The sequence below is a fragment of the Schistocerca americana genome, chromosome 11 (genome assembly GCF_021461395.2).
Source record: "Schistocerca americana isolate TAMUIC-IGC-003095 chromosome 11, iqSchAmer2.1, whole genome shotgun sequence".
Taxonomy (NCBI): Eukaryota; Metazoa; Arthropoda; class Insecta; order Orthoptera; family Acrididae; genus Schistocerca; species Schistocerca americana.
The window spans coordinates 34,717,027-34,738,610 of record NC_060129.1 but is presented as its reverse complement, the minus strand read 5'-3'; the positions used below and the strand labels follow the sequence as shown (position 1 = coordinate 34,738,610).

At 42.7% G+C, this 21,584-nt stretch overlaps 1 protein-coding gene across 1 annotated transcript in view; it reads right to left on the bottom strand.

Moving 5' to 3' along the window:
- LOC124553208 overlaps positions 1-16,473 on the bottom strand; it is a 47,437-nt gene extending 30,964 nt beyond the window's left edge. Inside the window, exons 1-3 of the mRNA XM_047127101.1 lie at positions 16,312-16,473; positions 15,687-15,934; positions 8,137-8,429 (exon numbers count right to left, since the gene is read on the bottom strand). Coding sequence (XP_046983057.1) covers positions 8,137-8,429; positions 15,687-15,934; positions 16,312-16,473 — 703 coding nt within the window. The remainder of the gene's footprint in view (positions 1-8,136; positions 8,430-15,686; positions 15,935-16,311) is intronic.
- Positions 16,474-21,584: the final 5,111 nt, after the last annotated feature.

Sequence of the window (21,584 nt, the reverse complement as noted above, 5' to 3'; positions counted from 1 at the left end):
TTCAGTCTTTTTATGATCCAAGGTAAAATGGCATGTTTATTGTTGTGGAAGGCAGACCGACTTACAGCCGAACGAAGCCCGCGCTCCATAACCATATGTCTGGTGTCACATTTTCTAAGGAGAACATGACAACTTCTACAACATTATTTCAGTGGTACAGGCTGGCGCACGAAAAATCGGCCCCGAGTATTGGACTGCCCATTGTCGCCCACCAATCGTCATCTATTGTTTTGCAGTTGGGACTCGCATTGGCTTATTTGGTATTTCTTTATTGCCTAATTGTTGTTGTTGTTGTTGTGGTCTTCAGTCCTGAGACTGGTTTGATGCAGCTCTACATGCATTGCCTAATTATTACATGTTTATCCGTTTATTGTATCTGCTCGTAACGGGCTTAGTTGGCGAGCAGTCTTTAACCGGGGCCGCTTTTCCGTGAGCGACCCTATACTATTTCACTGCAATCAGCCATGTAACGCTTCAATTGGCTACCACGAGAGGTTCTGCAGAATCACGGAAATTACTTCAACAAGTATGTGAGTTCTGCAATGAATAAAAACCCTGTATTCCAGAGGGAAGGCAAGTGCCCCCTCTTGGCGGCTTCCATCCTTCAGTCACCTACACTACTGGTTTTCAATTTTTCTTAAGAACCGTATACCATGCACAAATGAACGGTGAACAAATAAAGATGAACGGCTCCCAAAAAAGAACGATCACCAGTGAACTAGTGCCGAAGGATGAACGTGTCTGTCCATCTCTACACAGCACCCAGCAGCCATGTACCGCGGCAGGGTGGGTCAATGATGCGTTTCGTGGCAAATTTTACTTTTAAGATTGCCGCATTACTGAGAACCGACAATGAAATTCAACCTCTCTTAACATTTTCATCGTGCATAGAACTGGGGGGGGGGGGGGGGGGAGTGGGGGGCAGCTAGGTAAGAAACGCGGTATTTGTTCGGAGTGTTGGGGCCTTACGACTGTCGTTTTAGAACGCATTTTAAATTGACGAATTTATGTTTCGTTGCCATTTTATTGAAACGTTAACCACAAAAACACAGTGTCAACGAGTATCACTTATTCCGCATTTCACTACAGGATGAATGTCTGGTACCATTTTTTTTCTTCGTCGTCTTGTTCTTCGAGTAATGCTAATTCAAAAACAAAGCTCGCAAGTTGAAATCTTGCAAGTGAGCTTCTGTGGGTGGATTTTGTTCTCTCCAAAGAGTAAAAAAGCAGCGAGCAGAGCTAAGTGCAAACTTCGGCAAATTTGTAGCTGCAGACTTGTGAAGTCGTGAAAATTTACGTCGGAGGGCACAGAACTCTGGGAGACTAATGTTGCTATGAAATTAATCACGCACACGTCACACTACAGGTGTGTTGAGTTCTGGCTATGGCCGAGATTCCACACTGTCGACGTAACCCGAGAATCGGTGAAACTGCGGAACCCTTTGCAAGCTGGAAGGCGGTACGGAAACTCGACCTAACCGCAGATTCATTCGTTTAGCGTTGCCCCTGAAAACAAATGTACTCTCGTAGAGAAAATGCTGGGAAAATTGAGACGTTTATTTCTCTGTTCCTATATGATGAATACTTTCTTCAGTCTTTTGCAAGGAATCTATTGTAATGTTGTTAACTGAATTTATCGTTCTGTTCAAAGTTTTGAAATACACTGATCGTATAAAGACAACATCGTATCCAATACACATATACACTAGGCAGGCATCCTGCACCGACAATGACGATGTGTGTGACCGCTTTGAAGTGTCTGACCCGACCATCGTTCTATTTTTCATTCCTTTAAAACCAGCTACTTTCCGTTTCAAAGAGAGACTACACACTGAAGCTTCATTTTCTTCAAAAAGAATTTAATGGCTATTTCACATATTTGGAGTGTTTACTCTCAGATCCCAAACGATCTGGATGTATTCGAATTACAAGTACAGCTAAGAATTGTTTGAAACACGGACTGCGTAAGGGGCTGCACCACACCGAAAGATGCGGAAATAATTTTTTATTTCTATCACCATCGAACGAAACCATCTTTTCTTCGACCTTGAAACAAACTTGGGGACAGGCTTCCGGCCTGTCCAGAACAGTGTCCCTCGCGCCGCCCACTGCCTGCATATTTTCAAAAATATGTTCATCTTGTAGCGCACATCTTTCTGAAAAGTCGAACACAAAACATGTGTGTTCGAGGAAATGTCATACATATTATTTGGTCTTAAGTGTGCCAAAGTGCAGTGCTCTTGATAAAGCATTCTTTTATCGCAAGTCACTGTATTTCGCTCTGTGGAATTGATACATGTATATTTTGTAATGGATGCCATCAAACTATATTCAGGACAGTGGACATTGAAACGTCTTGTGGTGCCGCTCCTGCTCCCAGTCGGCCGGTTTGACAGCCTGCCCCTCTTTAAACAATCTCGCAATTAACAGTGGATGGGATTATTTGTAATCGGGAGAACAACAACTAATGAAAAAATTTGCACTCTTTATTTCCTATTAGCTAATAACTGTTTTGTGTGACAAAATTAAACATAGGATACATAAAACCAATAAAGACAAGAGACAAGGAAGAAAGTACACATTTCTTCAATCCTTAGCTCCTAGCATATTTTTCTCTCTAATCTTGCTATAGCTTTACATGGCGTGCTTTCCTTTCTGCGAAAGAATCTATTACCTCAAAGTTCATCGAACGTTTTGCTACATGAAAAATCTAAATGTTATCTAATTATTTTCCGGTTAGGCGTTATTAAGTGTTCGTACAACACGTTTTCCGCGTTACTTCCAGAATAGAACTAGTGGCTGCTAGCCGGGGACTGTACAACTGGTCCTTACTAGAGTAGCTATCTGGACAAAAATTTTCTGTCAAAATTTAATTTTCTTGGATACACCAAGAAGATAATACGTAATCTTTCTCACCCATTATTCCTGCCAGTCGTTTATTTCCATTCTGGTAGTATGAATCTATGGATTTCGCTAGTAATTATAACAACCCCGATCATTCCCAAACCCAATCAACCACACAATCCTAAGATAGCGATTGGCATTCATCCGTTCGGCTTTACTCTGCTCAGCTCGTATAGCCCCGTCCCCTTTTGTCCGCGTGAAGTTTATTTCTAGATTCGACGAGGATTCTCCTAACGCCGGCCGCGGTGGCCGTGCGGTTCTAGCGCTGCAGTCCGGAACCGCGGGGCTGCTACGGTCACAGGTTCGAATCCTGCCTCGAGCATGGATGTGTGTGATGTCCTTGGTTAGCTAGGTGTAAGTAGTTCTAAGTTCTAGGGGACTGATGACCTATGATGTTAAGCCCCATAGTGTTCAGAGTCATTTGAACCATTTTTTGATACTCCTAACAGAGACATTACGTACAATATGCACGCATTCAAATATCAACTTATGATTCATTCAGAAATCAACTTAAAATGTGTTCAAAAACCAGAAGGGAAGCTTTTCAAAATCATAAGAATAAACGATAGACAAACGTGCGCTGGATCCTAGGCGCTTGGTGAAACAAGTCCCCCACCCCCCTCAAGAATATGAATTTGGAGGCCCTTTTTACCCGGTGGCATCTAGCTGCCTGCTGCGACTGCTTCACAGCCAACAGTGACATTCCCTTGGCCAAAGTGGGAGAAACTACTCAAACGCGACTCAACTGCTAACGCGCATGAGCCCGCTCGTAACTGCTAAAACGAATCAAATGTAAACAGTTGTGACTTCACGCTCATCGGAGGCAATTTGTTGTTATGAAGCATTGCATAGTCTTCCCAAAGCCTTTGACACATTTTGCTGTTCGCAGACGCTTGCACGAGCACTGTATGTCGTCGTTGTACATGGCGCATTTCCTTTGCAATTTATTTTCGTTTTTTCTCTCGTTTATGTTTTATTGTTGAAGTATTATTCTGCAGTAGCGGGAAACAGTAATATCCTTTGTTAGAGTACCGGTTCTTACCAGTCAAAATTACAAAAATTTAACTGAAAACTAAAACAATGAAAAATTCCCGGGTTTTTGCCGGTTTTCTCCCGGATGAAATTATTCCCGGGTTTTTCCCGGATCGTATACACTCTGTGAAACTTTCTGCCAGGTGCACTTATTTCCGTGTTGAGGTTTTGCTGTATACGAAACCTACTTTGAGTGGCCATCCGCCTCGTTCACCAAGTAGCCTGTTATGTATTTAGGTATTTGCCTGTCACGATATTAAATTGTAAAAATAAAGAAAAGAAAAAGTTTAAACAGGCAGGCAGATAAAATATATCGTAAAGTGTAAATATTACTGCCTCATTTGAAAGAATGTGTACATAGTCATATTTAAGTAAATAAAGGCAATACATGGAAGCGACACAAAGTACTTCTCAGGACAGGGAATCGTTACTAAGAAATTACAGAGAACTTGCTGCAAATTCGTGTTCCGCACATCAATACTATTAATTCGGTCTCTCAGAATCTAGAGACCCTGCGATGAAATACATCAATAGATTACAAAGTAGTTTAAATCTGCTACGTGGTTAACACAAGCAATCACACACAGCAATCATGCCTACAAAAGTGTCAAACGTGCGGCATCCACGACAGACTTGAGCCTTCGACAGACGTGATGATCGGTCATTCTTCCAGCAAAAAAGTAAAACCCTCTCGGTAGCTGGAGACGTCTGGCAGTTTTCCAGATCTCACAACTCGAGTACCGTATTTATATACTTCCCTCAAATGGACTAACTTGTACTGGAGTAAACGAATAGGTCACGTTAAGTATAGGCCTATTTCTGTTTTGTGTTACAGGGCCCTACACTTAATGGAATAAGTGAACAAAGCCAGAAATTGAGCTTCGAATTTTACCTACAGTGCTGTGGCAAAGTAACGTACTTTCTTTCACAGCTGCGATGATAACAAATCTACCTCAATTCTCCCAATTCTTACACTCGAAATGACAATTTCAATTCTACCGTCGTTATCGGCTGCGCGTAAGAATTTACACTTCTCTTTAACCCTTAACTCACGAAGTGCTATCTCCCAGTCCGCGTGAAAATTTCGAACTGTCTCTCGAAGGTCAATTCTGGCAGAATGCTTCTATATCCCCACCTGCCTTTTCCCTCAAGCACCAACTCCACAATATTTTGTGAGCTGCACTACTGTCTTCTTTGTTGTTTACACGTGTTACTGACAAGTGATGTCTCCTAGACCGCGTCTCGTGAACTTCTCAGTTTTAACGATCGAAAGTTTAATGAAACCATTTGTCAGTGGACATGTCAATGACGAAGGTCAAGAAATAGCCGGATTTTACGAGATCCAGTGATCGCAGTTCTGCTGGCGAAGGGTCATTCAGAGGAAGAACTTCAGGACAATTGTGATGTGGTCCTCTGTTTCTCCAATAAAATTCTTAATGCTTTAGTTAAAATTTTATGTTCACTGTGGTGATATAGAAAACTGAATGTCACTTTTTCAGACTTTCGTTTTGTATCTATAGAGCAGTTTTTATGTGCACGTTGAAATCCCAGCATTTAGTAGATGTGAGAATTTACTTGCTACAGATGTACTGTAATTTTTGAGAATCTAAAATTCAGTTCTGTAAAACTTCGTTTATGTCTACTATTTAAAAATCCGCACAAAATGTTAAATAAGAAGTAAACTCCTGCAAATCAATAAAGATTATTTAAAAAACACTTAAGTAATTCTAAAACGAAATGTCATTTAACTTAAAAATATCAAATTATTTGCGCCTTAATTCTCAGATTAAACACTGGGATCTCAGAGACCCCATCTCGTAGTATACGTTACAGAAAAGTCACTTTGATAGTTAAGGATTAATCTCGTCATTTGACTCATTTTTTAACACATTTTCACGTGGCACAAGGGAGCTGCATGAAAATAAATTTAAAACGGTGGTAGAGACATGGCTGAAGGAGAAAGCATTCTCTAGTACAAGTGAATTCATATGTAATAAAACCTTTTACACAATGAAAAATATGATAGTCTTTTATATAATGAAAAATAAGATGCTCTTTTATATAACAAAGTGTGATTGTGAACTAACAAAATTGTATCTTACGACATACAACAAAATTTGTCTGTGCAACCGGTGTAACTAATTATGGACGAGTAGAAGATATGCAATATTTACGTAATAGTATCTATATGTTAACCTTTTGTATAACCATCTGTGGAATTATGTATCTACTCTTTGTATAATTTGTGTAACAAACTGTATAATTATGTAACAAATGACGATGCCTTATACAACAAAGGTTGTCTACAGGCAAATAAAATCCAATTCAATTCAAGTAAAGAAGTTGGTAAGTGACATCGCCAGAACCGGTAACATTCGTTGCTTCGTACAGAAAAATACGACTAATGCGAAAGCATGACTGCAACAACTTTTCTGCACAACAAGCCGCACACAAATCCGACGCGTCTCAAAGAGATCTCTGATGCGTTGTAAACGCAGCATGCTCTCGTATCACGCAACTTTTAACACGAGAAAAGCCAAACGAAGCGCTGCAGCACTGCAGAGAACAAAAAACGTGTGGTATTTGATCGCTTCCCCCTCAGCAGCAAATCTCAAAAGAGGAGACGTGACAGAACGATAAAAAGAACTAAGATTCATTTCATGAAGCACGAACATTACAGTAACTTTTCAAGGATTCGCAAACTACTCACCCCATCTTCGGCTCAGTCCAACCAAGATATAGGGGAACGCAACAGATCGCACGTTCACCACTGCCTCAGTTCCAGAACATCGTAAAAAATATTGAAATTCACGCAAGCGCCGTGTTTCACCGCCAGAATCATGTCGGCATGTCGCCACGTGTTCTGCTTCGCGAGTCGATTCGGAACGCCCGCGCACGAAACAGCTTTTCTTCCCCCAAGTTACGCGTATTTTTGCATTTATTTATGAACATAACATTATAACAATACATGTACAGAAAAATGTAACTGCGTCTGATTACTTTAGAAATGAGTTAAAGTGTGTAATATTTGTCATATAAAAGCGAGAAAAAGAGAAGAACGATTTGAAATTATTCTGAACGTGTCTTCAATGCCGCCAGTATTCTCATTATGAAACGCTGTATGAATATGCTCTCGTTAATTTGCACTCCGTTTTAAGCAAAAACAAGTTTTTGTCGTGTCTAAATATTTATGACGTATCTCCTGACGCGTTTGCCGTACAATGATATAATTTAGCCGATACTTTCAGTGGAGTATGTGGATACTGTCTGCGAAGTGCGCAGCAAACAGCGTCGCTACTAATGAAGCAACAAAACGCCATGTCTGATGCCGAAGGTGACTGCACGAGCAGCGAAAGTGTGGCTGTTCACGTTGTGTGTGGTTTGTAGGGCCAGGAGGAAAGAGGATAGCGAGAGAAATAACAGCCTTTGAAATTTTGTTGAGTTTATCGCAAATCGCTAAGCTGTCGCGTTCTCAAATACTGGGTGACTAACGTCCGGGAATTTCAACGCCTGCGAGAGACACTAAGTGGACTGTGATACTTTTCTTACTGCGTGAGACCCGTAACAAAATTGTACCTCTTAAATACTAGATTACGACAGCATTTTAGATGTTTAAATTCGGCCAGTTTATGTGAAACATTCAAAATTAAATTTCTGCTGGGGGTTCCGTAACAGAGATGGCTACGGCTGATGGAACCAGAAGCAGAAGACGTAATGTCGCACTAAAACTCACTCAGTCTGCTGCATTTGATGGTTATCGCCGACTTTCGTCCTACGAACATATTTTATTTCGATGCAGCGACATAATAAAGAACGCGTGGTTTTGACTTTAAATATGTGTGGTACGAGAATTCTGCAGGAATCTACACTGGCACATCGAAACACTGACCGACTGAATGTGGCGCTATTTTCCATTTGTACCACGTTATTCTCTTTCAGGTTTTCAGCGATTAAATGACTCTACAAAAGGCAGGAAATAACGAGCAAAAAATTATTAAACACTCGACACGGTAATTTAACACACTATTCGCCATTCGTAGCGATGCTAATTTTCTGTTTTCAAAGTACGACGCCGTATTGTAGAGGAGCAATTTTGCTGAGTTTGCGAGTTAGGCGACGGACCACACAAAAGCGTGGAAAACAGCGGAACAACGTCCGCAGCTTCCAGAAATTACAGTAGAGGCTGGCTGCCCGCCTTACCTTCCTCTGGTATTCCCCCGGAGAAGTGATAGAAAGCAGCTCTCGAGCAGACAGCACCGCGTCGCGCTGTTCTATACGCCTCGCTCCTCACTCCAGAACTGGGCCGCACAAACAGCCGAGGCGCGCGGCTACCCCCACCCAGCGCTGACGTCACGGGGCGGCGTTGCCAGCTGGGCCCAGGGCAGGCGAGGGAGCGGCTGCGGCAGAGCCGGCCGGCGAGGCGTCTACGTCTGTGTGCGCACTGCCGGGCCGCCTGCCTCCATCCACACCACGGTGTCTCGTGGTGCGCTTTGCTGTTCGCAAGGCAAACCCCGTTTACGTGAGGCTCCCAACACATGATTTCGTAAACCGAATTCCCAACACCGCTTCTGCGTAGTCATATAAACACTTCAAAATCTACTCTTTTTTTTTTCCTGCCTTTGCACAGGTGTTCAATAGCACCCGCTGAGATGCATGCCATTTGTCAATGCGGTGCTCAAATTGTTCCCACACTGCAGCGAGCAGGTTTCAAGTCACAGCTTCCATAGCTTCTGTTCTGCGATGTTTCAGTTCATTCAAGTAACGGAACCACATAAACAGTCTTTCATAAGCCCCCACAAGGAATAATCACAAACAGTCCGGTCCGGTGACCTTGGAGGCCAGTAATGTAAGACTATCATTTGGTCCATTGGCGTGAGCTGCAGTCCCTCGGCGTGAGGCCGCATCAGGAGTGTGAGCAGGGGGTTGGGTGGGGTGGTGTGGCGGGGGCCGCGGCGCGCAGCCCTCTGCTGGTGCGGCCTTGAGCGCCTGCGGTCGCCGCCTGCCCCCCCAAGGCTGCCACCCCGTTGCCGCTCGCTCCTGAATTGGGTTCCGCCACGGAGGAAGACTGCCGTTACCATCGCCGTTCTGCTTCGACGCGATTCTGACACAACACAGATTACACGTTCAAATGTGTCCTCACACATAATCGAAAGTATTATTTCGCTGAGTAGGTTTCATTTAATTTCAGGTGCCTTGCAACAGCACGTTAAACAGTCGAGTTCTCTCAACAAAAAAAACTTACATTCTAATTTTACAACATCTTAAATTTGGCGTGAGTGCTTTACAATTGGCGTACCATTTACAAGAAAAGATTCTCTAACCCAGGAATATTTAATCTAAAGTGTGCCATGATTACTTTACATGTAGCAAAAGTTTAGTGACAAAATAATAGGCTGATCTGCGAATATTTTAGTCCAAAGTGTGTCATGAATATTTTACATGTGGCACATACATTTGAACACAAAATTGTCAATACTCTTTCCCTTTGATGGGTCAGTCACAGGATGAGAAACTAAAATTCGTCACTGTTGGGAAATGTTTGGCTATGAGGTTGAGGTAGCTGAGGATGCGGCCGCTTTTACCAAATCGTCTCTCCCGATCATGCAGTAGTTCGCAAAGTTTACTACGTCACTTTCTTCCATCAGGTTTTCATTCTCATGTACTCTATATACTGGCAAACTGATTAAACGAGTTAGTATCCCGAAAGTTAGAGTCTATGCTAACCATTTATTCTTGAGGTTCATTTTATTTCTTCACTATTGAAATTACTCCACGAATTAGTAATATCATAGATGGAGAAATCAAGACACTTTAAAGGTCTCAGTAACATGCAACCCTTCACTCGCAGCATTGAGGCTTAGGTGCATTTGCTCCTTCAATTACATGTGCAAAAGTCCATTAAGTCACACAGTCTGAATACTAGCCCACAATTACTAACGTTACAAACAGCGAACAGTATAAAACAACTAAAAGACTCTTTTAGTAAAAATACAATTCCGTCATTTACATCACTGAGGTTAAGGTTTGCTTTTGCTCATTCACTTTACTGTTGTCCCTGATTAGGATGTCTTCCTTCCAGACCTGTTCTGTGCCCATCGTTTCTTATCTGAGACTTTCAATCTTCATTGAGGTACCATCAATTTGTTCAGCATTAATGTGTTAACACGTGATTAACAGTGGCTATGTTATCTTATCTAAAAGTGTTTACCCAGGGGTATAAATTCCTCATGGATAATTTCCTTTACTAGTTATTTGAGATTGTGCTAATGGCAAAAGTTTGCAACAAATTTAGCTACCTGGTATAATGTAAGTTTATGTCTAAACTTAATTTAAAATCATGGTAGTTAACGATAAAATTTCTCTTGTTAATGATTATTTAAATATTTATGCTTATCAAGGTTAACCATTATGATTCTTTTATTTTTACATACTTATAAACACTGCTTTTTCTATTCCCTGTTCTCTGCTTTGCCTTGAAAGGTGTCTCATTGTAAGGAGAGTTGTGGAACATTGTCGCTGCAAGTAGATCTCCATCACGATATGGTCTGGTCGTGGTTTCCGTCGGCACAGTCCCAGATATACTTCGTCGTCCTGAAACACAGAATTCTCAGGCTCTTCCCTCTGTCGGAGTTCCCTTTCTTGATCTACACTATCTTTCTACAACGCATGTGCTCCCTTACGGCACACAACATATCGCCTCTATGGGCTTCTCAACATCCACTCTTTACATGGCGCATTCCGCTTTAGAATCGCTTAAGACGTTCCTATACGGCGCAAATCTACTACTACTATCGACGCGACCAGTGCTCGTCCATTCTGTTTCCTTTTATTAGAAAATGCACCTTGACCTGCCTCTCATTCACTCGGGCATACTGCCTTGGACTGACACTCAACCAGACATCAACCAAATTACATGAATAACTTGCCTTATTGAATTTGCAAGTGACAAATATTCAGAGAACTATGATTTAAACTTTTATTTGTGAGTTGAGAAACATAGTATGACATAAACCTTCGTTCTAATAATGATTACATTAAAACACAATCGCTCCTTTCTTAGTACCCTATTGCTTCCACAGTGGCCGGCCGGAGTGGCCGAGCGATTCTAGGCGCTACAGTCTGGAACCGCGCGACCGCTACGCTCGCAGGTTCGAATCCTGCCTCGGGCATGGATGTGTGTGATGTCCTTAGGTTAGTTAGGTTTAAGTAGTTCCAAGCCTAGGGGAATGATGACCTCAGATGTTAAGTCCCATAGATCTCAGAGCCATTTGAACCATTTTTTTGAACTTCCACAGTTTTAGGTTGCTGATGTGGTGTAAACCACGGGATTTTCTCGTACGAAGAGTGTGTATTTCAAATGCATTATCGTGTGCCACTCTTTTTACACGAAATGGTCGGTCATGCAGATTGAAAAATTTACTGCTCTGATAACTAGGTTTCTTTGACAACCGGTGAAAACGGACTAGGACTATCTCCCTCCTGCACATGTATCTGGCGCAATGCACCTTTGTGCCGTCGTTTCCTGTTTTCAGCTTCCACTGTGATACGTTTTACAGCGTGGCGAAATACTTCCGTATGTGTCAGATTCTGTGACGCCGGAAACTTCACGATCTCTCTGATCCTGTCACGTGGCGTTTTATTCTTTAATAGAGTTATCGGACAAATTCCAGTTGATCCATGGGGCATTTAGTTCAGTATATTCTCGAATTCCTCTATATACAGACCCCAGTTCTTATGTTGTTTGTGGCAATAGATTCTACAAAGTTTACCTAGTTCCTTTATCGTTCGTTCGGCGGTATTCGAACGCGCGCTGCATCTGGATATAAAGATGGGCGTGATTTGTCTTCTGTGTAACAGTGATCTCCACTCTTTGGACCCAAACTGTGGTCCGCTGTCGGAAATTATCCCTTTTACGCGTCCGACTTCGGCGAGAAAGTCTCGCATGAATGCTGTGCATACCGCTGTGGCAGTCGCGCGGTGTAGCGGAGTGAATGCGACATACTTTGACACCAGCTCTGCCACTACCACAACATATCGACACCCATTTATTGTCTTAGGTAAAGGCGCGAAATTGATTCAATTGTGTTGGCACTATCGGATATAACGGTGCTTTGAACGGCACAGTTGGTGGTTTTGCCTTTTTGGGAACTTTTACAAGTGTCGAGGGCAGTTCTAATGCGACTGGCCATGTTGTGAAAGAAAACTGACTCTTGTAACTTCTTGCAACATTTTTGTGCCTCAAAGTGTCCGTAGCTTAGATGACACTACCAGACTAGTTTGTTAATGAGCTCATTTGGAATGCAAAGCGCCAGTTTATCTCATTAGCGCATTTTCGGAAGAAAAGTACACCATTTTTAGTTGTATATTATTCCCTCAAAGATGAAGTTCTTTCTTCGTTCACTTTATTTTTTATCAGAGACCATGTAGGATCTTTATCTCATTCTTTCCCTATCCCTGTGAGCGTTAGAATCATAAAATTTTCAAATGGAACTAGTTTCATGTATAATACATGGAACGGCATCTCATTTTGTTCCATCTGCGCCTGTCATGAGTCCGTCAGGACTACGCGATAAGGCATGAGCCACGATATTTTGTGACCCACGAACACAGATAAGTGAGAATTGAAAATATTGCATGTATACTGCCCACTGTTTACGTCTGCCACGTTTTAATTTTGCGGTCATGAGAAACGGCAGGGCCTCGTGATCGGCATAAATATTTGTCTTTCGGCGTAACAGTTAGTATCCAAATTTGGTAAAGGCCGAAGTGATTGCTAAAGCCTCCAATTCTGTGACGGTACGGTTTCTCTCGGGCTTCTTTAATACACAGCTAGCAAATGCTGTTCATAGTTTGGAAACAGCGTCATCCCCAATGCAGCTCATGCACCACCTGTCCATAGGCAGAACTCCTTGTTTACATCGGGATGTGTGAGCAGTGGAGCAGCAAGAAGCGCCTTCTTCAATTCGTCGAAATCGACCTGCGCCCTTCCATCCCAGTTCCAAAAGGGTTTCTTCCTAGTTAGAGTGCATAGACGGGGGCCGTCACGCACGCTAGTTTCACAAAATGTTTATAAATATTTACTAGTGCTAAAAACCTGCGCTATTGTATTCTTGTTTTGAATACGGGAAAGCCCTGTATTGCACTGAGTTTTTCAGGATCGGGACAGATTCCCTCTGATGACACAATGTGTCCCAGGAGTTTCACTTCCCTTTTACCAAATTCGGATTTACTCAAATTTACAGGGACACCTTTACCTCTGAATGACTTCAGTTGAACGTCGGGCAATTTACTGTGCTCTGACCGCGACCCCTCTGCAGTGAGCACATCGCCCACGTACAGAGTCACCCTGTCCCTAATTTCCCTCGGTATCACAGTGTCCAGCGCCCGCACGAATGCAGAAGACGAAACATCAAGCCCCAACGGAAGTTTGCGGAATTGAAAACATCGCCTGTAGCATGAGAAGGCAGTGCATTTTCTGCAGGAGGGAGCGAGATTGACCTGTCAGATGCTCCGTCGAAGGTCGCGTGAGGTCAACACTTTTACTCCGTGAAATCGTTGTAATAATCCGTCTAGCGGTTCAGGGCGGTCCGTTTCCGGCTCAGTTATTGTATTAATCCTTCTCGAATCGAGCACGAGTCGGACAGAACCGTCCTCCTTCGCCACACGGAGCAACGGGCTGTTGCAGGGGTTCACAGCTGTCTCTATGGTGCCTTGTGATAACATTGATTGCATTTCTGCCTCGACTTTACTTCGAGACACTGACGGTATCCCATATGGACGAACGGAAAATTGGCGATGTCGCTTGACACGAAATTCGTCGACAAAATCCCGTATTGTTACTGAAGTTTCTGAAAGCACTGCTGCGTTGTGTTGCAGAATTTTCTGCAGCTCTCTCCTGTCTTCCTCCGTCACGATATGCTCCGCTTTGTTTCTCATTACACCTGCGTCTTGGTTTTAGTTTTGCATACTGCGTACAAACCGAGTACTGCCTAAAGGTTCATCCGATTCTATTCTCATACCGAATAATTCGGACACGAGATCGTCGGTGTCCGTCTCGTTGTTAAAATTTATTTATGCTGTGCGCCCTTGCAGGGCTAATGAAACACAGCTCCGTTTGAAATCAAGAACAGCTCGATACGTAATTAGAAAGTCGCGTCCGAGAATCATCTCAGCTGCCAGAAACGGTAGCACCAAAAATACACCGTTAAATACATGTGATTGGCACGTGAGTTTTAGGTGTACTTGTCTCCGCACATCTACACATTTCCTCTGCACGGCGCCCCTAGCTTTTGTTTTCTGCAGTGGTAAGGATGACCACTCACACTTTGTACTGCAACGATTCAAAACGTCTTCCCTAATCACCGACGTTTCGCTGCCTGAGTCTAGCACAGAAGGCACAATTATTCCGTTAATTTCTAAATTTATTACGAGGGACTATTCCGAAATTATATCGTCTCCTTCTTTCAGTAATTCTTCACGGATGTTTTCAAAATCCACGGAGAATATACTGATTTGGTTTACCTCCTGTTCTTTGCGTACCCTCCGTCCTATTATCCAGTCATTCTTGCGTGCTGCGTGTCGTTTGACGCTGACGGTCTTTGTGGCGTGGGTCCGCACATCGCATCTCAGCTACTCGTTCCGAGTCTCGGCCGTTATTTGGCGGTCAGCGACCCACATCACGTGGTCTCTGATTGTCCTACGGACGCCAACTCCAACTTCCCCTCCCACGGTTTCTGTCCCGCCGATCATAATTCCTGCGCGGTGCGGAATGTTACGGCCAATTCCGGTGGTCACCATTACATGGGGACGCGTTTTCTATGCTATTTCTGTTTTCATTCGAATTATTTTGGACTCTCGGTCGTCCAACTTCTTGCAGGAGATGTTGAAAAGAGGTGACATCTTTTAGTCCTCTTCCTGCTATCATTATTTCGCTCCTGAACTTTTCAGGTAGTTTTGTTAAACATATTCAAATGAGCTGAGAAGGTAAGTAAGGTGCATCGAGATCCTGATCTCGTCGAGCTAAGTCGCGGGAGTAAGCGGCAGGGTGTGGACGATCACCTTCGCTAGCATTCGCAACAATTGGTCAGAAACGTGGTCAGAATGGAAGAAGACAGAGCATGTGAGAGGATTTTTGACGGCAAGGCTGTAGGCAGACGGCGGAGGGGAAGCCCCAGAAAGAGATGGGTGGATGGAGTTGAAGAAAACATGAAAAAGCTGTGTGTCAGAGGATGGAGACGGAAAGCCAGGGATCGGATAGAATATTGCGATGCAGGCCAAGGCCCTTCAAGGGCCGTGGAGCCGAGGAGTAGTAAGTAAGTAAGTGGATGATCACAGTCGTTATAGTCTGCGTTCGTAAGAGTCACTAATTTTGTTCTTTCTTGTTCGGTCTCTGAACAGAATTCTCGAATGAAGCATAGGCTTCGTCTCGGAGGTGGTTATACACGAACTTCATTTGTTAACAGCTCCCACGATCATGTAGGTATGGCCCCGTTATCAAGTTGTGAATTCCAAATTCGGGAGTGTTGCAAAGTATTTGGGTCTGGAAATAACGAGTACTTCAGTACCGAAGTGAAATGTTTCCAACAGTTTTCGTCTTCTGTTGTCGTGACCGCAGTTTCGTTAACGGAACTCGAATCTGCATCTGTAGATTGAACAGGCGCGCTTCCATTTGACGAAGTTCGTCATGTACCTGACTTTGGTTTGTGTCCGTTTCCCTATCATATGATCCCCCATCTACTACGTGTCCGCGCCTGGCTGCCTCGCGCTCGTTCACTTGCAGCAGTTGATTTGGCAACTCACGGTTTCTTCTATTTATGTCATTCTGCGTCTGTTTCAAGCGTAATAGTGGCTGCGCCTCTTCGCTATCACGAACAGCCACAGGGAGTGTCCTATCAGATCCATTTTCCCTCCGTTCGGACGCACTTTCGACTGCCAAAGTCGGTACGCCTATTTTCTGCGTGACTTGGGCCATAGCGCCCGCTTGCGCCTTCAGTGCAGCCTGTTGTGGACACACTTACTGGCAAACACTGTTTAGAGTTTCCTGCTGAATTCGATTTTCTGTTCGCTCGGTAATTTCCTCCATATCTTTACGTATTTTACGGCTTCGGTACTTATTGCCCTATTACTTGATTGGTTATCTGTCGCCAACCCATTCACGCGGGTTTCGAGTTCTCCAAACTTTTGCGTTTGTTCCGCAAATCTTTGTTCCTGCTCATCGAACCGTTTATTCAGGTCTTCTGCTATGACAACAATTTTGTTTGTTAAATCTTCCGAAACTCGTTTCTGTTCTTCCGACTGTTGGTCTAATTTACGGTTTTGTTTTCGCACGAGTTTAAGAATTTCTCCTAAAATGTCATTATTGGTACCAGCGGTAACCGCGAATGTTGGTTGCGCGCTTTCTACACACGCCGCCCGCTCCAGAGTTTCATCTTGCGGAAGCGTGGTCTCGGCCGCCCCCACCCCCACCCCCGCCTGCTCTAACGGTTCCTGCTCGCCCGACTGCAGCCCGCTGCCGTGCTCCTTTGTGCAGCCCTGCATACCCTGTGTGTGTGTGTCAGCGTTTACGCGCTCTCGCTTTCTTGGCTGCCGTTAAGGTCTCCATTTCCTCTAAGTTGCACTCTGCGTTTTCTATAGCTCTACGACTATGCGCTCGCGCCCTTGTAACTCGCATACCACTATACGCCTAACGAAATGATTACACCCCAAAAGGAAAGAAAAAACTAATAAATTGTGCATAAATTTCTTTAGCCCTCCAAAAGATTACACACAGTTAAAAAACAAAATAAAAACAAAAGCACCGCCGTATTTTCAACGCCGTTATCAACGCTGTAAGAGGACACAAAACAGAATTGTGGATGCCTGAAAAAGAAGTTTAATTAGTACATCCTATCACAACTGACTGCTCGATCTGAAAAAACCGGTGTCCGAATGAAAATCCTGGCAGGGGCGTCACACTAGTTTTGTTTGCATTTCATTAACTCTGCCTGTCCGTTCTATATAATTATTGAATTTATAATGGCAGGCTAAAGAGGAAGTTGCTTACTTTTGATAGCAGGAGTTTCTTTCATGCTTTGAGAGAAGATCTGGGCCACACCGTTATTATCGCCGACGTAACCTTCTCCGACTATTATGCCCGTTAATAGACTTAAGGTTTCGGCCCACCTAAATTCTGATAACAATCTGTCACCGATTAAACTTTATTCTCGTGTGCTCTCTTGCACCTGCGGATATTTTACAAGGTCGCAACGGATAATGCAATAGGAAATCGGGGTCAGTCAGAGAAAACTACGTGGTGGCCTGAACTACTCTTGTGCCGAGAACTTAAGACTGGGGCAGCCTAATCATAAATACTATTAACGTGACTCTCTTTTCAGCCATTGTTAGAAATGAGGTAGCGAGAAACGGAAGTTGCTTTCAAATTACAAGTTTATTTTTACTTTCGATTAATCTTTTTGCACTTAACAGTTTGACAAACGTTCATGATATTATTTACAAGGTATCAAATACCTTTCGAAATTCTATTTCACAATACCACACCTGAGAATTACAAGCCGTGTTGGCTCCAATTTGCATAGTCCTGTGGAGAACGGAAAGTCTTGGAGAACACGTGGTCACTGTTCTATTTTAACGACAGACATTCACATGCACTAAATAACCAACACGGGCAGGCAAATGTCGACAGCATTTCAGTGAGAAGATTTTCTTTATACCTCATGGCTACCATCGAGCAGGATTTTGTGGCGACGTTTTGCTAGCGTGAAACGCTTGTAAAGAAACGGACCTGTCTCACAAAACGCGCACTCGGTACAAATTTGGAATAAAACACTCTGAGATCGACGCAAGATTAAAAATGTTCATCAATAATAGAAGGCAAGCTGTAACATCTCTTACTAAGTATAACGAAGATTTAGATTTGAATTTATGGATTTCGTGGTCGCATCTGACGGAAATCACATTCTCACAATACTCTGTATCCGGTTAATTCGACTAAAAGTCATAACCGGTCCCTAAATAATCATCATTGAAACATCTATCACAAGGAAATTGTTGAGTTCAACAAATAACTAAAATTCAAATATCTTTGTCCAGTATTCGACACAGCCGTTCTGAGGGAATGTCTGTCCACTTACCTGTCTTCAAACACTCCCCAGAAATTTTGCATTTAGCGATCAATGGATTTTTTAACGGATTTGTGGATTGATGTCTGCAACCATATTTGTCCGGTTAAGTCAGTCTTTCGATTATACATTTTGAAACTATATTCAGCGTGAAAAATCCTAAACTGGCAACAATACGACTCTAGCTACTTCTAATAATCAGATTTCGGTATAGTGTTTCCCCTGCCTCAAAAAACAGAACAATTCTTTCCTGTCTTGGTTCTTTGCTTTTAGCACTGCACTTGCAAGTTACCGCGGTCTGAAGTCGTTACAGTACATAGAGCTGAATTGTGAATGTTTATGGTGCAGTTAATCGCATTGTAATCAGTGATTTTCTTTGCATTTTATTAGTTGTCTCATCAAAATGTCGAAGCAAAAGGACAAAAAATACACCCAAAATCGTAGAAAAGAGGTTCTTAGCCACAAACAATTGAAAGACCGGCTTGTTGAGATCCCCGCCGATCCTTCCAGTGTGTGATGTCGATTTTGCCAGTGCAATTTAAATTCGCATCTGTCGGATTTATTGAATCATTCAAAAATCAAAAAGCATGTAAAAGGTGCGGAATTCTTTTCCTCACAGAGGCAGTTGCAACTAGATGCTCATGCAGTTAGGCAGTCAAATGAAATGAAATTTCCGTTGCAGAAGCTACATTCTGTTGATTTGTGGCTAAACATTCCGCAATAAGATCTGTGGATCACCTGTGCTGCCTTTCAAAAAGGTGCCTTATAGGTGCTGACCATGTCTCTCAGATGCGTTTGCATAGAAGCAAGTGTAGTGGTGCGATTAAAAACATTGTTTACCTAAATTTCAAGGCCAGTCTGAAAAGGACATAGGATACGGATATTTCTGTTTACTTTCGGATGAATCTAGACATTAGTGCCAGTAGATTGTTACCTGCGTGTGTCATATACTTTTCTGGGGCCCAAGGTCGCATTGTTTCCACATTCTTGGGAATGGTAGAGTTAGAGGAAGGCAACACAATGGCAGTAACTAATGGTTTGAAATCTTTGCTTAATGAGTACGGTTTGAACATTCATTTAATGCGTGGTTTAGGTACTGACGATGCAGCAGCTATGGTAGGCATCAATAACTGTGTGCATCAGAATTTCAGAAGAGAAGTCCCTCATCTTGTCTTAATTCCTGGTCTCTGCCATTCCGTGCACCTGGCGGCATCTTCTGCTGCAGCTGAAACTTTGTCCCAGAATTTGGAAATTTTGTTGTCAGAAACGTATTCTTGGTTTTCCAAGTCTTCACCTCGTCAAATTGCTTGTAGAAAGTTATTCGGTGCAATAAATGACAAACTAATCCATTCAAAATAGTTCAGAAGTGTGACGGAGCTAATCCGTTCAAAATAGTTCAGAAGTGCAATACACGTCGGATGTCTATTTCAGAGGTTGTTTCTCGTGCTTTGTCTCAGTGGGTCGAACTTAAAACCCACTTTGAGATAGCAGCGCTTCATGAGAAGTGCTACACTGTCCAAGTCCTCCATAATATGTACAGTGATGACGTAAACAAAATTTACCTTACTTTTCTGAAACATTATTTGGAAGAATGTCAGCTGGTAAACAAGGAATTTCAGTCAAATTCTGCAGACCAACCACGACTCCTAAACGATATTGTTTTACTAATCAGTGGGCTCGTAAGGAGAATAGTTGTACCAGGCTATAGGGACGATCTTTTAACAGCAGACGTTCGCAGTTACAAGTCACCAAGAATATACTTAGGCCATGAAGTCGAAGCCTTACTGCAGAATATGAATGCTCCCAAGAAAATTTCATCTGAGATTGAGAAAGTCATAAGGAAGAGATGTGAACATTTCTTGTTTCCCTTGCTTCTGAGCTGCAAAGCCGCTTGCCCCAAAATGTAAAAGTGTTGCAATAAGTATCCTTAATTGCTCCACGAGAATGCTCGAGAGCGATAAAAGAACCAATAGTATAGCTGGCTAAGGAATTTGGCTTGTGAGACAGTACAGTAACAAAAATTGATTTTCAGTGGTCAAAGCTCACTACTGTCCAATGGAAACAAATCGCCAATACTGCGGCGTTCTGGAATGAGTCATACAGAGATGCCAGAGGCTCAAATCCTTTCCGAGAACTCTGATTTTGCTATTATGCTTTGGGTTTTACCGCGGTCCAATGCAGAGGTGGAAAGGGGCTTTAGCCAACTAAATTTGATAAGATGGTCTCTCCAGAACAGACCAACTATTCCTATTGTGAACGCCATGATTACAATAAGAGCTGGTCTTAATCGAGTTGTTAAGTCCTGTCACGATTATGAGCTGCTGGAGAACCTTCTCCAAGAAATCGGCACCTTGACAGGATATGCCCCAGTGATATCTTCACCCGGTCCTAGTACTTCAGCAGACAGCCTACTACAGGATGAGAAGGAAAATGAAATTCTGTGGCTTGAACTCTACATTAATGTAGTGAGTGGAATCTGAACTTAGTGAACTTCCTTTTAGTAGTTGTAGTAATAATAATAATAATGGCTGATAGGGGAATTCCTGTAGATATGCAGGACGTGGGAATAAGGCATAGCCAAATAAGCACCTGCGGATCAACTGAGGAATGAGGAAAATGGTCAACGGTCTCGAAGGCAGAAGAGGGGAAATCCCAATGGCAGAGAGGGCTGATGAACTGACTTTGAATCTTACTTGCAACAAGCAGCAAAGTGGTCAGCGTCTGATCACCAGAGGAGCCGCTGGAAATGTGAGTTCTAGAACTATCCACTCCAGTCCTATGAAACTGGACTACGGTCCAAAACTTGTGATGATCAAGTACTACGAGGCGTAACAGGAAACAAATTTTAACCCCAGATGGTAACCAATCCATTGCTGCCATCAACAGGACTACCAGACTATCGGATTCTGTGAAGTCTGGCTTGACACACATACAGAGGGAGTCGAAGACCTCTGGCCAATTTCGCCCAAATACCAAAACATTTTTAGGAACCTTAAATAGAAATACTATCTTGCGGGTAGGGAAGTTGTATGAACTAGAGAAAATCATTAACGAACAAAAATTGGAAATACCGGCACTCCAAGAAACAAGACTGACTGACGAAAACGCAATGGATTTCGGGAACTAAAGACTTTTCAAAAGCAAAACAGACAAACGTATTCTCAAAAATACTCCACATTTAGGAGTTGCTTTTGCAGTCAAAAGAGCATACTCAACTCGGTATCTCATGTGACTCAACTCGGTAACTTATGTGAAGCCTGTAAATAATAGACTAATAACAATCACAATAAAGTGTGCAAACAAAACATACACACTGATAAATGTACACATGCCTATCAATGATGACAATAAAACAGATCACGCAAAGGTAGACAAATCGTGAGAAACACTAGAAGAAATAATATAAAAAATTCCACAAAACCACGTCAAAATCTTAGTAGGTGATTTCAATGCGCAGCTAGGCAAAGAAAGAAAATACAGGAAAACAATAGGAAACTTCCCAGCACATAAATGGACTAATCAAAATGGACG